At 48.9% G+C, this 17399-nt stretch overlaps 1 protein-coding gene across 1 annotated transcript in view; it reads right to left on the reverse strand.

The window, feature by feature from the left end:
• Positions 1–12422: 12422 nt before the first annotated feature.
• DIS3L (DIS3 like exosome 3'-5' exoribonuclease) overlaps positions 12423–17399 on the reverse strand; it is an 89277-nt gene continuing 84300 nt past the window's right edge. Inside the window, exons 16-17 of the mRNA XM_040342264.1 lie at positions 16423–16594; positions 12423–13846 (exon numbers count right to left, since the gene is read on the reverse strand). Of these exons, the coding sequence (XP_040198198.1) occupies positions 13502–13846; positions 16423–16594 (517 nt within the window). The 3' untranslated portion in view covers positions 12423–13501. The remainder of the gene's footprint in view (positions 13847–16422; positions 16595–17399) is intronic.

The following is a 17399-nucleotide window of genomic DNA, read 5'->3' on the forward strand; positions in this document are numbered from 1 at the left end:
AACGGCTTTCATTTGAATAGCTGTGTGTTCCCCGCTGTGCCTCGTCATGTATAGACACTCCCCCTTGCCCGGGGACTTTGATAGACAGATCACCCGTCCAATCCTGGGACGGGTGATCTGTCTATCAAAGTTTTTGGGCAAGGGGGAGTGTCTATACATGACGAGGCACAGCGGGGAACACACAGCTATTCAAATGAAAGCCATTGGGGTAGATTCAGGTAGGGGCGCGCACTGCTACGGCGGCGCAGCGTACCGCTTTTACGCTACGCCTCCGTAAATTACTTGAGCAACGCTTCATTCACGAAGCATTTGCTCCGTAATTTGCGGCGGCGTTTCGTAAAAGGGGCCGGCGTAAGCGCGCGTAATTTAAATGATCCCATAGGGGGCGTGGATCATTTAAATTAGGCTTGTTCCCGCGCCAAACGTACTGCGCATGCTCCGTCGGGAAAATTTCCCGACGTGCATTGCGGTAAATGACGTCGCAAGGACGTCATTTGCTTCAACGTGAGCGTAAATGGCATCCAGCGCCATTCACGATCCACTTACGCAAACGACGTAAATTTCGAAAATCGCGACGCGGGAACGACGTCTATACTTACCATTGGCTGCGCCTCCTAATAGCGGGAGCAGCCTTACGACGAAAGCGACGAACGCAAACGACCTAAAACACGACCGCCGGGCGCGCGTACGTTTGTGAATCGGCGTGAGTATGCAATTTGCATACTCTACGCTGACAACTACGGGAACGCCACCTAGCGGCCAGCGTCAGAATGCAGCCTAAGATACGACGGCATAAGAGACTTATGCCAGTGGTATCTTAGGCTACAGTCGGCGTATCGAGCTTTCTGAATACAGAAAGTTGATACACCGGCGCTACTTAGCAATTACGCTGCGTATCTATGGATACGCAGGCGTAATTGCTACCTGAATCTACCCCATTGTGTTCCCCAAGCGCAAATTAACTAACTTGGCTTTGTTTTAGGGGACTAGGCGGCAGCAGCTCTCCTCTCCTCCATACGAGGACTGCTCTGCTCCGCTCTCCGCCCCCTCCCCACCCGCACTCCACCCCGGGAGTATCGGGTCGGGCATCGGGAGCATTTGCGCGAGTACAAGTACTCGCGCAAATGCTGAGTATCGGTATCGGGACAACCCTAGTGTTTACCTAATCGTAGAGACAAAACAAAGGGCACACAGACCCTGGTGCAGGAAACCTTTTAGTAATAAGCCAAACGCAAATATAAAATCATTGCACTTACACAACTGGGACTTGGGGGGGGGGGGGGGGGGGGAAGTCCATCATTAACTATTTCACAACGGTCCTATAGCAGTTTTACTTCTACGCTACAGGGTGGCCACATCAGGTGTGTGAGTGTGTGATTCCGCCCTTCCAGGTAGTGGGTGAGAATGCACACCACAGGTGCCTCCTTCCCGCTGCGATTATGCCGATCAACAGGTACCACAGACTCTGTGTCTGCCGACACCCACGGATCGTTCGTTACAGAGTCAGAATAGCAGTCTGCCTCGGGGCCGGGTGAAGAGCATTATGGGGTTTTGGTGGGCCTTAAAGTGATTGTAAACCCTTTACAACAACTTTATGCTACAGGTAAGCCGAGATTAAGATATAGCTACCCAGGATATCTCCTAATCCTGCACGGTCTAGGACATATCCCCTGCAAGTCATCGGCACATGCGCAGTGGGGCAAACTGAAGCAATGGCACGTATGTGTGCTGTTGCTTCAGTCTGTGTGCCGCTACCGGCAGCTCCCACGCATGCGTGGGAGTGATTGTCATCGCGGCTCCGGCCAATCGCAGCGCCGGAGCCGCAGTACCCGGAAGTAACCCTCAGGAGAGGTGTCGCCAGCCGGAGGGGGAGACGAGGACGGCTGTGATCTCGGGTAAGTAATTCATAAAAAATCTTAGCAAAAAAAACAGTGGATGGAAAACAGCCTACGCGTTTCGCACTTCGATCGAAGTGCAAAACGCGTAGGCTGTTTTCCATCCACTGTTTTTTTTTTAAATAAAGACAACCTAAAGGTTTTTGGCTGTCCATCCTTTCAGGTACATAAATGGGCTACACATAAAGCAGGGGTAGGATTTAACTTTGGTCTCCACACTGCACACAGTTTGTTTGTATTTACAGGTGCCCTTTACCTGCATAGGCAGCTTTTTTAGTAAAAGTGAACTAACCCTTTAAAAAGGGGTTGTAAAAAGGTAAATAAATAATAAACAACCACAAAACAAACATCTTTACATACCTACTCTGCAATGGAATTGCACAGAGCGGATGGGAACCTCCTCTTTTTTAAATCCCCCCACTGGCGGTCCTGGCCCCTCCTCTCTGGCCAGTGCTCCCATTCCCATGGGGGGGGGGGGGGGGCAGTTGTGCGTGCTCACACCCCAGTCCCTCTGCTGCGTCCATTGACACAGACAGCTGGACTTGGCCCCACCCCCATACCTCCCAACTTTTCAACTTCAGAATGAGGGACAAATGAGCATACCCCCCCCAACGAAGTTGTTGAGCGGGGGGGGGGGGTCCACGGATCAAAGTTGTTGGGGGGGGGGAGTATTCCTTGGATCGGAGGTTGTTGAGGGGGGATTCCGTGGATCAAAGTTGTTGTGCGGGGGGGGGGCAGATCAAAGTTGTTGAGGGGGGGGGGTTCCGTGGATCGGAGTTGTTGGGGGGGGGGGGGGGATTTGACGCCATTCGCGGGACCGCGGGATTTATCGTGGGATATACCTCGAGTCATGGTAATCACGGGGCGCAAATTCGCGGGACAATAGCACGGCACGCCGAATTCACACGCGCTCCCCAGGGGTCAAGTCCAGGGGAAAAAAGTGTGGGAACTCCCACCCAAGATCCCCTCCCCCACCAAAGAAAAAAATATACGCTCATATGCATAATTACTAAACCGCATGTTTTTTTTTTTTGATCCACTGTACCTTAGTAATCCTTTATGTTACTGGCCGCTTCCTGTATATGGATTCATCGGGTAGTGTGCGGGTATTCCGTCACTTCCTCGATGCCGCAATGTCTCCTGGGAGCTTTTGTCATTGTTCCCAGGAGACATTGCGGAGGTCTGCCGCGAGTTATCGCGGGATTTAGAAAGAACTTGCTTCGAGCTGGGCATTGCCGCTTAGTGAAGGATCGGCTCGGGTGGCTCGACTGCTCTCGTCCTGCAAAGGGAACTGCGTTCCTGCTGTGAAAAAAGTGCAGGAACTCCGTTCCCACAGGACTGGAGCCCTGGCGCTTCCCCTGGCATGCAGCGGGTGCGTCCACAGTATCTCATGCACGAAACGATATCCTGCCCCAGTATATGTTCAGTGGGGGGTCTGGAAGTGGTTAATGCAAGGAATGCATTAAGGTAAAAAACTTTGAAGCCCTGTACACACGATTGGTCTGTTTTCATCGGACAAACCCATGGAGTGTTTTCATTGGACAAGCCGATCGTGTGTGGGCCCCATTGTTTTTTTTTTTTTTCAATCGGTGAAAAAAAAAAAAGAAAAATGTTTTACATTTTTCCTATGGATGAAAAACCGATAGAAAAAAACAAAACGATCTTCTGTGTGGAACTCCATGGGTCAAAGATACACGCATGCTCAGAATCAAGTCGACGCATGCTTGGAAGCATTGAACTTCATTTTTCTCAGCACGTTGTCGTTTTTTACGTCACCGCGTTTTGGCACGGTCTGCTTTTTGACGGATGGTGTGTAGGCAAGACTGATGGAAGTCAGCTTCATCGCATATCCAACGGATTAGATTCCATCAGATATCTGATCGTGTGTACGAGGTTTAGACTTTACAGCCCATTTAAGTGAATTGTAGTCCCGTGCCTCTTAAAATAAAGTGAATAGTATAATTTTCTATGTAAGGTTTTACCACACAAGTTACAATCTCATTGTACAATCTCCGTAGAATCAACTTTAGATTTACAAAAAGACTTTGTAATATGAGCGCCCCCTTTCTCTCTATAGTCAGTGTGGATCCAGTCGGTTCCTCACTGTGGCCCTGGGATTATGCTTGGGGGGGCCCCAGCTAAAAGCTACCAAAGTCCTGTAACAATGGATGTAGGAAAGATGATCCGCACTCCGGTTGTTGCTCTTAACCACTTAAGACCCGGACCTTTAGGCAGCTAAAGGACCCGGCCAGTTTTTGCGATTCGGCACTGCGTCACTTTAACTGACAATTGCGCGGTCGTGCGACGTGGCTCCCAGACAAAATTGGCATCTTTTTTCCCACAAATAGAGCTTTCTTTTGGTGGTATTTGATCACCTCTGCGGTTTTTATTTTTTGCGCTATAAACAAAAATAGAGCGACAGTTTTGAAAAAAAATAATATATTTTTTACTTTTTGCTCTAATAAATATCCCCCAAAAATTGTTTTTTTATATATATATATAAAAATTCCTCAGTTTAGGCCGATACGTATTCTTCTACCTATTTTTGGTAAAAAAAATAAAATAAATCACAATAATCGTTTATCGGTTGGCTTGCGCAAAATTTATAGCGTTTACAAAATAGGGGATAGTTTTATTGCATTTTTATAATTTTTTTTTTTTTTTTTACTACTAATGGCGGCAATCAGCGATTTTTTTCGTGACTGCAACATTATGGCGGACACTTCGGACAATTTTGACACATTTTTGGGACCATTGTCATTTTCACAGCAAAAAATGCATTGTTTACTGTGAAAATGACAATTGCAGTTTGGGAGTTAACCACAAGGGGACGCTGAAGGGGTTAAGTGTGACCTCATTTGTGTTTCTAACTGCAGGGGGGGTGTGGCTGTAGGTGTGACGTCATCGATTGTGTTTCCCTATAAAAGGGAACACACGATCAATGACGGCGCCACAGTGAAGAACGGGGAAGCTGTGTTTACACACACCCCTTCCTCGTTCTTCAGCTCCGGGGACCGATTGCGGGACTCCAGCGGCGATCGGGTCCGCGGGTCCCGGAGCTTCGGACCAGGTCGCGGGCGCACGCCTGCGACCCACGGCTGGGCACTTAAAGAGGACGTACCTGTACGTGCTAGTGCCCAGCCGTGCCATTCTGCCGACGTATATGTGCAGGAGGCGGTCCTTAAGTGGTTAAAAAAATAAATCGTAATTTTATTGAAAAGCCACGGTGGTAAAAACGCAGATAAGATCAGTTGACGTGTTTCAGCCTATAAGGCCTTAGTCCTAACCACATGATTAGGACTAAGGCTGCATTCACACTGTAACGCCGCATATTTTGCCGCGATTCGTTTAACTTTTTTTTTAACAAATCATTTCCATTGCCGTCTATGGCCGAACACCAATGCCGCCTGAAAAAAAGGGTCCGGGACTTGTTTTCAGGCGGCAGGCGTTTCGGCGTGAGATGTGAACCATCTCATAGACAGCAATGGAAATTCGCCCCTCCAGCGTATCGAGCGTCGGGTCGCCTAGGTGTGAATGGAGGCTTAGGCCTTATAGGCTGAAACACATCAACTGATCTAATTTGCGTTTACACTGTGGCTTTTCAATAAAATTACGATTTATTTTTTTTAAGAGCAACAACCGGAGTACGGATCATCTTTCCTACACTACGCTACTCAGCCAGCAACTGTGGCTCGAGCACCCGGGGGCACCGATTTTTCCGTTTTTCACCCTGTACAAAGGATACGGCTGGTTAGTGAGGGTGCAGGCTAGGGAAGGGTTCATCCAGACCTGAAGCACGCAGAGACGATGAGAAATGGTTTCTCGGCTGCTGCACACCTTGCCCGGCCCGGGTTGTAAAACCAGTCTAAACTGAACTCATCCAAGCCACGCCCCCAACACATTTCTCCCCAGGGCTTAATCATGGCAATGCGGATTAAGCCTTGGGGGTGAGGTGAAACACGTTGGGGGGGGGGGGGGCGCGTGGTTTGAATAAACTGAGCCGAGGCTGCTTTTACTCGCCAACAACCCGGGCGGGACAAAGTGAGCGGTAGCCTGTAAACCATTTCTCATGGTCTCCGCAGTCAGTCCCTCACACTACATAAAGGGAGGTGGTGTCAGATTGTAATGTGTATGGTGAGCTTTAGATTTTCATGGGACATTTTTTTGGGGAAAGCAGAATAAATAATACAGCCACACAAAGTAATAAAATCCCTGAAAAACTTTTATGAAAAATGTATACAAGACATTACACATTCAGCACAAAATAAAACAAGCGAGCCTCACCGCGATTATGAAGGGGTCCGGATGTGTGCGGTTATTTGGTGGGTCTCCGAGGTTAGAGCGGAATCAGTGCAGCTCTCTGATCTCAGAGATATCTTCCAAAAAAAATAAACCATAAAATACGAAGGCTGTACTGAAAGGAATACAAAAGTGGGCCTGACTATATTTATTTACATAGATCGTTCAAATTTGACACGATAGAGTAAATCTTCATAAGCAGCTCCCGGCCCCGCCCTTCATTCAGCACCATGCTGCCTCTCCCTCCTCTGATGTACAGCCGCTGTAAGGCCCCTTTCACACAGGCGTTTCGTTTTTTTTCGGCGGACCTGAACGGGCGCTCCGTACAACTCTATGGAGCGTCGGATGTCAGCGGTGACCATGTCCGCTGACATCCGATCAAATCAGACGTATGGCGATACCTTGCCATCCGTCCATGGCGGATCGGATTGGGTGAGATCCGATGAGGACGGACATGCTGTCCGTTTTCGTCCCGATCTCTCCATAGAAAAGAAACAAGCCCCTCCCTGCTCAGTGAGCAGAGGGGGACCCGTCATCTGCCGGCTTGGCGGAGATCAATGGAGAGATCTCCCACTGAGCTGGCGGACCGATGTAACGGATCCGTCCCTGTGTGGAAAGGGGGCCAAAGGTAGAAAAGAGCTACTGTACCTACAGCTTCGTGTTGGGAGCAACAGGGAAAACAGCTATTGAGGGGCAGAGTACACTACTTTAGGGGGGGGGGGGGGGGGGGCAGAGGAGAGGACACTGTTATGGAAGGGGGGGAACAGGACACTACTGTGGGGGGGGGTGGCAGAGGGTACTACAGGGGGGGGGCACAGGGGACATGCTATGGGGTGGCAGAGTGTACTGCAGGGGGAGGGGGGCAGAGAAAACTACTGTGGGGGAGGTGGGGACACTACTGTGGGGGGTGTGGTGTTGCAGGGGACACTGCTATGGGGTGGAAGAGGGTATTACGGGGGGTGGGGGGGGGGGGGGGCAGGGGACACTGCTATGGTGTTACTGTGGTGGAGGTGAGGACAAAACCATGGAGGGGGGCAGAGGACACTACTTTGGGGGGCGGGCAGAGGAGAGGACACTGCTATGGAAGGGGGGGGGGGCACATGACACTACTGTGGGCGGTGTGGTGTTGCAGGGGACACTGCTATGGGGTGGAAGAGGGTACTGCAGGGGGGGGTCGGCGGCAGGGGACACTGCTATGGTGCGGCAGAGAAAACTACTGTGGGGGAGGCGAGGACAAAACCATGGAGGGGGGCAGAGGACACTACTTTGGGGGGCGGGCAGAGGAGAGGACACTGCTATGGAAGGGGGGGGGGCACATGACACTACTGTGGGGGGTGTGGTGTTGCAGGGGACACTGCTATGGGGTGGAAGAGGGTATTACGGGGGGTGGGGGGGGGGGTGGCAGGGGACACTGCTATGGTGCGGCAGAGAAAACAACTGTGGGGGAGGTGAGGACAAAACCATGGAGGGGGGGCAGAGGACACTACTTTGGGGGGCGGGCAGAGGAGAGGACACTGCTATGGAAGGGGGGGGGGGGCACATGACACTACTGTGGGGGGTGTGGTGTTGCAGGGGACACTGCTATGGTGTGGCAGAGAAAACTACTGTGGGGGAGGTGAGGACAAAACCATGGGGGGGGGGGATGGGGGCAGAGGACACTACTGTGGGGGGTGTGGTGTTGCAGGGGACACTGCTATGGGGTGGCAGAGGGTACTGCAGGGGGAGGGGGGGGGCAGAGGACACTACTGTGGGGGGAGGTGAGGACACTGCTATGGAAGGGGGGGGGGGGGCAGATATAACTACTGTGGGGATACAGAGAACGCTGTTATGGGGGGCAAAGGGTACTAAAGGGGAGGGGGGCAGATAAAACTACTATGAGGGGGACAGAGGACAATGCTATGGGGGGGGGGGGGTCAGAGGAGACTACAGTGGAGGGGGATGGCAGAGGACACTGCTATGAGGGGCAGAGTGCACTACAGTGGGGGAAGGGGGAAGAGGGCACTGCTTTGGGAGGGACGTTACTGGAAAAGTGGGGCAGAAGACACTACCATGACACTATGCGTTTTTATTGGAGGCACTTTTTTTTTCTCAAAAGGGCAACAATGCCCTCCTCTCCTCCCCTCCCCCAGAGATCTTTGATTTCCCCAGGGGAGAGGGATCTTCTGTTGTCCAGGTAGATCTCAACCTCTGAAAGGTTGCCTACCCCCTGCTCTATAGTAACTCCTCATCTTTTCCATTGCAGGTAAATAATGGATTCCAAGCAGAAGCAATGTGTTGTCATTGAGTTCTTGATGAAGGAGGGGGGGGCAGAGGAGTGTCCGACACCCACAGAAGGCAACAGAATGTTTATAGGAATGATATAGGAAGACATCGCTCTCCTCAATGGTGTCATCTCTATAAACATTCTGTTGCCTTCTGTGGGTGTCGGACACTCTGCCCCCCCCTCCTTCATCAAGAACTCAATGACAACACATTGCTTCTGCTTGGAATCCATTATTTACCTGCAATGGAAAAGATGAGGAGTTACTATAGAGCAGGGGGTAGGCAACCTTTCAGAGGTTGAGATCTACCTGGACAACAGAAGATCCCTCTCCCCTGGGGAAATCAAAGATCTCTGGGGGAGGGGAGGAGAGGAGGGCATTGTTGCCCTTTTGAGAAAAAAAAAGTGCCTCCAATAAAAACGCATAGTGTCATGGTAGTGTCTTCTGCCCCACTTTTCCAGTAACGTCCCTCCCAAAGCAGTGCCCTCTTCCCCCTTCCCCCACTGTAGTGCATGAAAAAGAAGAGAAGTTCCTAAAAAGACGAAGAGTTCCCAACATGTGAAATTTGAACAATTTACGGAAGATAATAAAGCCACGCCCACTTCTGGATTACTTTCAGCCCTCGTATGTATAGAAATACATCTGTGAATCATCTGACTTGCCAAATGATCTTGAATTCTGGTCAGACAGTCTTACGATTTACATACTGTACATGTCTGATAAACACAAAATATTAAATATTATTTCAGCAGAATTTTTAAACCAAAATTAGAGCAGCAAAATATACAAAATCTATAAAAGAAAATAAAGACAATTTTCTACATTTTTCTCATATAAAAATATTCTTTAGTTCTTTTCAGGCAGTCTATAAAACAAACAATGGGAGGGGGAGGAGGAGGTATTAAAACGTGAGGAGTCAGAATCTGCACGGTAGCCAATCGGCTTCCAACTTCAATTAAAAGTAGAACTCTACCCATAACAACTTGATAAAGTGTAAATGGGGGTCTTAGGCTGCATTCACACCTAGGCGTAGGCGATTTGCAGCGTTTACCGCGACAAATTGCGGCGTTTTTCACCGCGACAAAACGCAGCGTTTTTAACCGCGGTTTTGTATAGGTCATTGTCGGGTATGGAGAACGCCGAAGCCGCCCGATATGCCGCGACAAAAAAGGGTCCGGGACTTGTTTGAGCTTCAGGCGTTCGGCGTGGAGATGTGAACCATCTCCATAGAGAATCATGTTATCTCTCCCCTCCAGCGTATTGTAGCGTCGCGCTTCAGGCGTTTTGTCGCCTAGGTGTGAATGCAGCCTTAAAGTTGCAGTGCACTACTTTCTTTCGACTTGAATGCGACTTAAGTGCCATAGACTGCAATGTAAACCCTCAGTCGCACCTGAATGTTATAAATGTGACAGTTGTGCATTACCATTGGTCAAAGCCAAAGTCCCACCCATCCAAAGTTGTGTGAAAGTTGCGCCCCAAGTTGCATCAAAGATGCACTCCAAAGTCGTGCGACTTTAGAGTTGTACAAGTGTGACTGGAGCCCAAAACAAATTGTCCCTGACGTGTGTATATTTGTAGCAGAGAAATAAATTGCAGCCATTTAAAAGCAGACCTTCCACTCCCCTCCCCCGTCCCTTAAGAGCCCATTCACACAGGGGCGGCACGACTTTGGGGGCGACTCGGTAAAATGACTTCTGTATAGAAGTCAATGCAAGTCGCCCCCAAAGTCGTACAAGAACCTTTTTCTAAGTGGGAGCGACTTGAGTCTATTGAACAGAGCGGGACGCGACTTGTCAGGCGGCTGTCGCCCCGTGTGAATGGGCGATAAACACTATAGCAGTTTTTTTCATATATACATATTTTTTTTTTCTTTTTTGAGCGGCTACTTTCCTTGGACAAATGCCCCTCCCACTTCCTCAATTCTCACCTAGGTGAGAATGAAGTGCGCACAGATCACATGTCCCGGGAGGTTGCAGGACCAAGTCCCATGGTGTCGCATGATCGCGCACATGCGCAGTGGGTTGCTTGGCTGCGACTCCTCAGGAAGTCAGAGCCCGGCTCCCATATCCAAGATGGCGGCGCTGGGGATCCGCAGCGGTAAAAAAGAACCGCCTGCAGGAAGACCGCGATCGACTCCAGGCTCTGGTAAGTACATGAATTTTATAAGTCAGCAATTTCAGTATTTGTAGTTGCTGACTTTTTTTATTATTTTTTTTTTTCTTTAAAAGTAGAATTCCGGCTTAAAGTGTCACTAAACTCACATCATAATAAATGGTGTATTACATGAGGGTCACACTCACTCACTAGGAGATTCCTTTTCTGTATTCTGCAAAAATAAAAACCTGGTTGATCCTGCTGCTCTCTATCGCCCCCTTCTGTCCATGTCCCCAATTCAGCTAGAGATTTTGCAGAGCTGTGGTGGCAACTCTGCACATGCTCAGTTTTCAGCGAATTTCTATGCTGAGCATTTCCTTCCTATCACATCAGAGCAGCCCGTGTGACTATACGCAGTGATGGCAAACCTTGGCACCCCAGATGTTTTGGAATTACATTTCCCATGATTCTCATGCACTCAGCAGTGGAGATGGGCATCATGGGAAAGGTAGTTTGAAAACATCAGGGGTGCCAAGGTTCGCCATCACAGGACTATAGAGTCACACATGTGGGCATATACACAGTGCTAAATGACAGGCCACTCCCCTCCCTCCTCCTCCATGCTCACTAACCAGCTAAAACACAATGGGGAACAGATATTGCATGTAGATTACTGGAGGCTTCAACTCCCTTTTATTCTGAGACACAACCTGTCACTGGCAGAAATCCACCCACCCCATGTTATTGTCAAAAATAAAGATTTGATTTCAAATATATATTTGTATGACAATTTAAAACAGTCCTCCTCTTCCGGAGTCGCTCAGCGGCGCTCTTCCTATTGTCATTGACACAGACAGCAAGACTTGCCCCCCACGTCATTGGATTTAATTGACAGCGGCAGGAGCCAATGGCTGCGCTGCTATCAATCAGGACCAGAGACACCGGCTGGAGCTGGTGTGCTCGTCCCAATTGCTGGAAAGACCGGGTTCAGGTAAGTAAAAAAGGGGCTCTGGGGGGGGGGGGGGGGATTGGCTGATGAATGCATGAAGGTGAAAAACCTTGAGGGTTTACAACCCCTTTAAGAATAGTTAGGTTTAGGCTGGAATTCTACTTTAATTAGAAGATAACCGGCATGAATACTAGTTTTACTCCAGATTTTTAAAGATCGACATCCTGTGTTCTATCATTACTTAAAAAAATAAAATAAAATTATAAAACACTATAAAAACAAAAGCTGCCACTGATAGCAAGGATTACCAACCGGTAAGAAATACTTGAACGTTCATCATTCACTCCTAAAACATATCACGTCCGTTATTGGAGGTCCATTCCTCCTCATTCACATACAATGGAGAGAGATGCGGCCCGGTGCGGTCATTCCTCCTCATTCACACACAATGGAGAGAGATGCGGCCTGGGGCGGTCATTCCTCCTCATTCACACACAATGCAGAGAGATGTAGCCTGGGGCAGTCATTCCTCCTCATTCACACACAATGGAGAGAGATGTGGCCTGGGGCGGTCATTCCTCCTCATTCACACACAATGGAGAGAGATGCAGCCTGGGGCGGTCATTCCTCCTCATTCACATACAATGGAGAGAGATGCGGCCCGGGGCGGTCATTCCTTCTCATTCACACACAATGGAGAGAGATGCGGCCCGGGGCGGTCATTCCTCCTCATTCACACACAATGGAGAGAGATGCGGCCCGGGGCGGTCATTCCTCCTCATTCACACACAATGGAGAGAGATGCGGCCTGGGGCGGTCATTCCTCCTCATTCACACACAATGGAGAGAGATGTGGCCTGGGGCGGTCATTCCTCCTCATTCACATACAATGGAGAGAGATGTGGCCTGGAGCGGTCATTCCTCCTCATTCACATACAATGGAGAGAGATGCGGCCCGGGGCGGTCATTCCTCCTCATTCACACACAATGGAGAGAGATGTGGCCTGGGGCGGTCATTCCTCCTCATTCACATACATTGGAGAGAGATGCGGCCCGGGGCGGTCATTCCTCCTCATTCACACACAATGGAGAGAGATGCGGCCCGGGGCGGTCATTCCTCCTCATTCACACACAATGGAGAGAGATGTGGCCTGGGGCGGTCATTCCTCCTCATTCACATACAATGGAGAGAGATGTGGCCCGGGGCGGTCATTCCTCCTCATTCACACACAATGGAGAGAGATGCGGCCTGGGGCGGTCATTCCTCCTCATTCACACACAATGGAGAGAGATGTGGCCTGGGGCGGTCATTCCTTCTCATTCACATACATTGGAGAGAGATGCGGCCTGGGGCGGTCATTCCTCCTCATTCACATACAATGGAGAGAGATGCGGCCTGGGGCGGTCATTCCTCCTCATTCACACACAATGGAGAGAGATGCGGCCCGGGGCGGTCATTCCTCCTCATTCACACACAATGGAGAGAGATGCGGCCCGGGGCCACAATTCCTCCTCATTCACACACAATGGAGAGAGATGCGGCCCGGGGCCACAATTCCTCCTCATTCACACACAATGGAGAGAGATGCGGCCCGGGGCGGTCATTCCTCCTCATTCACACACAATGGAGAGAGATGCGGCCCGGGGCCACAATTCCTCCTCATTCACACACAATGGAGAGAGATGCGGCCCGGGGCCACAATTCCTCCTCATTCACACACAATGGAGAGAGATGTGGCCCCCGGGAGGTCATTCCTCCTCATTCACACACAATGCAGAGGGATGTGGCCTGAGGCAGTCATTCCTCCTCATTCACACACAATGGAGAGAGATGTGGCCCTGGGCGGTCATTCCTCCTCATTCACACACAATGGAGAGAGATGCGGCCTGGGCGGTCATTCCTCCTCATTCACATACAATGGAGAGAGATGTGGCCCAGGGCGGTCATTCCTCCTCATTTACACACAATGGAGAGAGATGCGGCCTGGGGCGGTCATTCCTCCTCATTCACACACAATGGAGAGAGATGCGGCCCCGGGAGGTCTTTCCTCAGACAGACTAAGCAATGCCAGGTCACGCACTTCCTCCAGCAAGGTGTACAGGCTCCTCCCCCGAGTTTGTCTATATTCCCGATTTTGTAACCCAAATTGTTTCCCTGCCGCCTCCTCCTCTTTAGCTAGCTGAGCCTCTATTGCCGTGCGGGTCACCTCCCTAACGAGTTCCGTCCTGCCGAGATTGGAGCCGGTGTTGGAGGGCAGCTCCTCCTGGGAGACGTGGGGCTTATTACTAATGATATCCAAGCGAATGTTGTCTGCATGGAAGCGGGAGCTTTGTATCCGAACTCGTACCTAGGAGAAAAAAATAAAAATAAATAAGCATCCGATTTTTTTTGTAATAAAAAGGAAAAAAACTAAACCATACATAAAAAACGGGCACACCCATCTGTGCCTGACCACTTGCCGACCAGCCGCTGCAGTTTTACTGTGTCAACATGCCACGGCTGGGCGAAACAACGTTATGTTACGTCGCTTCGTCCTGTGGCCACTAGGGGCAGGCACGCTCACCCCCCGGAGCCGATGTGAGTGCCCGGCGGGCACGATGACCGCCGGGCATCCGCGATCGCTTGTGACACAGCGAGAACCGGGAGCTGTGTGTGTAAACACAGATCCCGGTTCTCTCAGGGGAGAAATGACTGATAGTCTGTTCATACAAAGTATGAACAGTGATCTGTCATTTCCCCTAGTCAGTCCCATCCCCCCTTCAGTTAGAACATGCAGAGGGAACACAATTATTAACCCCTTGATCGCCCCTAGTGTTAACCCCTTTCCTGCCAGTGTAATTTTTACAGTAATCAGTGCATTTTTATAGCACTAATCGCTGTAAAATTATCATTGGTCCCAAAAATGTGTCAAAAGTGTCTGATGGTGTCTGCCATAATGTCGCAGTCCCGATGGAAAAAATAAAGATAAAAAAACACAAAACAAAAAAAATAAAATAAAACGCAGATCGCCGCCATTACTAGTAAAAAAAAATTATAATAAAAATGCCATAAAAACTATCCCCTATTTTGTAGACGCTATAACTTTTTTAAATTGGGATATTTATTATAGCAAAAAATATTGCTTTTTTTCAAAATTGTCGCTCTTTTTTGTTTATAGCGCAAAAAATAAAAACCGCAGAGATGATCAAATACCACCAAAAGAAAGCTCTATTTGTGTGAAAAAAAAAAAAAGATGCAAATGTCATTTGGGTACAGCGTTGCACGACTGCGCAATCGTCAGTTAAAGCGACGCAGTGCCGATATACGCAAAAAATGGCCTGGTCATTGGGCAGCCAATTCTTCCGTGGCTGAAGTGGTTAAAGGGGTTGTAAAGGTTTGTTTTTTATTTTCTAAATTGGTTCCTTTAAGCTCGTGCATTGTTGGTTCACTTAGCTTTTCCTTCCATTTCCCTTCTAAATGTTTTTTTTTTTTTCCCCTTTGTCTGAATTTCTCACTTCCTGTTCCTCATCAGTAAGCTTGCCCCCATCATCCGAGCCGTTCTGGCTGGGGGTTAGTCAGTCAGAACAGCTCACTGAGGAGAAACAGGAAGAATTGAAAGGCAAGTGAACCAACAATGCACTAGCTTAACCACTTCCCGACGACTATTGACGGCCGCAGGGTGGTTCTAGTTCTCTGAGGCGCCGTCAATTGACGTGCGCCCCTTTCCGCGTTCCCCCCGAGCGCGCAGCGGGGAACTGCCCTTGGACACAGCCAATCACAGATCGCCGTGAACGGCCAATCAGAGTGGCCGTTTGCTAGGCGATCTGTGCAGCCAATGAGAGATGATCTCATATGTTTACATATGAGATCATTTCTCATTGCCGGCTCTCACAGACAGCGGTGCTGTCAGGGAGAGAGGAGACCGATCTGTGTCCCTTGTACATAGAGACACAGATCGGTCACTTCCCCCAGTCAGTCCCCTCCCCCCACATAGTTAGAACACTATATAGGATACACATTTAACCCCTTCCTCACCCCCTAGTGTTAACCCCTTCCCTGCCAGTCACATTTACACAGTAATTAGTGCATTTTTATAGCACTGATTGCAGTATAAATGTGAATGGTGCCAAAAATGTGTCAAAAGTATCCGATGTGTCCGCCATAATGTCGCAGTCGCAATAAAAATCGCAGATCGCCGCCATTACTAGTAAAAAAAATAATAATAATAATTCTGTCCCTTATTTTGGAGGCGCTCTAACTTTTGCGCAAACCAGTCGCTTATTGCGATTTCTAATTTTTAGTAAAAAAAAAAAAATACGTATCGGCCTAGACTGAGGATTAAAAAAAAAAAAAAAATATTGAGCTATTTATTATAGCAACAAGTAAATTGTTTTTTTTTTTTTTTTTTTAATTCTCGCTCTATTTTTGTTTATAGCGCAAAAAATAAAAACCGCAGAGGTGATCAAATACCACCAAATGAAAGCTCTATTTGTGGGGAAAAAAGGACGCCAATTTTGTTTGGGAGCCACGTCGCACGACCGCGCAATTGTCTGTTAAAGCGACGCAGTGCTGAATCGCAAAAAGTCCTCTGGGCAGGAAGGGGGTTTAAGTGCCCAGTAAGGAAGTGGTTAAAAGAACCTATTTAGAAAAAAGGACCTTTACAACCCCTTTAATGAGAGCTTATGACAGGTCTTTAGTTATATCAACCCCCATCATACAGGAAAATTACTGCATTGGTGGTGGGGTGTGTGTGTGTGTAGGATGGAGGAAACCTTCTTAAAAAAAAAATATAAGAATCAGCACAAGGGACACAACATGCCAACTGTCCCTTGAGCTTATTTTAATATTTTTGATTTTAGCTAAACTTCCAGCTTTCTCTTGCAATGGGACTATTATTTGTATAAAAACATATTTCCCCTAGGTCGTCATTCATTCATTACTTACGGTCACATGGTCAAACAGACAGAACGAGGTTTGCTGTCCCCCATTGGTTATTACTGTGATTCGGTCCGGGAGGCGTTGCAGTGATCCAGAGATCCAATTACAACCATTATCAGTAAAGGACAAGACTAAGCCTTCCATGTTCTTCAAATACGCAGCTCCTTTTATGCCGTATCTGTAACGGTACATAATAAATAGGATTTAAACACTTAGGAAGATGCACAGCCAGAAAATCAGCAACAGGGCTGGCTGTGGTATAAACATGTTCTAGATTAGATGAATCCACTGAAAAATGATTGTTCAGTAAAATAAAAACAGGCTTATTACTACTTACCGTATTTATTGGGGTATAGCGCGCTCCCGCATATAGCGCGCACCCCTAAAGTTGCAGCGGATTCCTGTGGAAAAAAGTTTTTTTGTACTTACAGTTTTGGTGTCTTGTGCGGCGTCCATCGGTGGCCTCGTCGGGTCTGGCGTCCGTCTGCGGCTTCGGGTGTCCTCTTCGTCGGGTCCGGCGTCCTTCTGCGGCGTCCTCGCCGATCGTTTCCCCCGCCGAGTTTGAATACTGCGCGGACATATACAGAGCGCAGTACACTCGTGTATTGTCGGGCAGGCTCGGCAACTCTCGCGCTGACGTCCTGTACGTCCAGGACGTGAGCGCGGAAGGAGCCGAGACTGCCAGACTATACCCGAGTGTACTGCGCTCGGTATATGTCGGCGCAGTATTCAAACTCGGCACGGGAAAGCAGGTATCTGAGTATACCGCGCACCCACGATTTTGCCCTGATTTTCAGGGCAAAAAAGTGCGCGGTATACGCAGATAAATACGGTATTTGGGTCAGGTATTTATCATAGATTGGTGTAGGGCAGTGATGGCGAACCTTGGCACCCCAGATGCTTTGGAACTACAATTCCCATGATTCTCATGCACTCTGCAGTGTAGTTGAGCATCATGGGAAATGTAGTGCCAAAACATCTGG

Source organism: Rana temporaria, chromosome 3 (genome assembly GCF_905171775.1).
Source record: "Rana temporaria chromosome 3, aRanTem1.1, whole genome shotgun sequence".
NCBI lineage: Eukaryota > Metazoa > Chordata > Amphibia > Anura > Ranidae > Rana > Rana temporaria.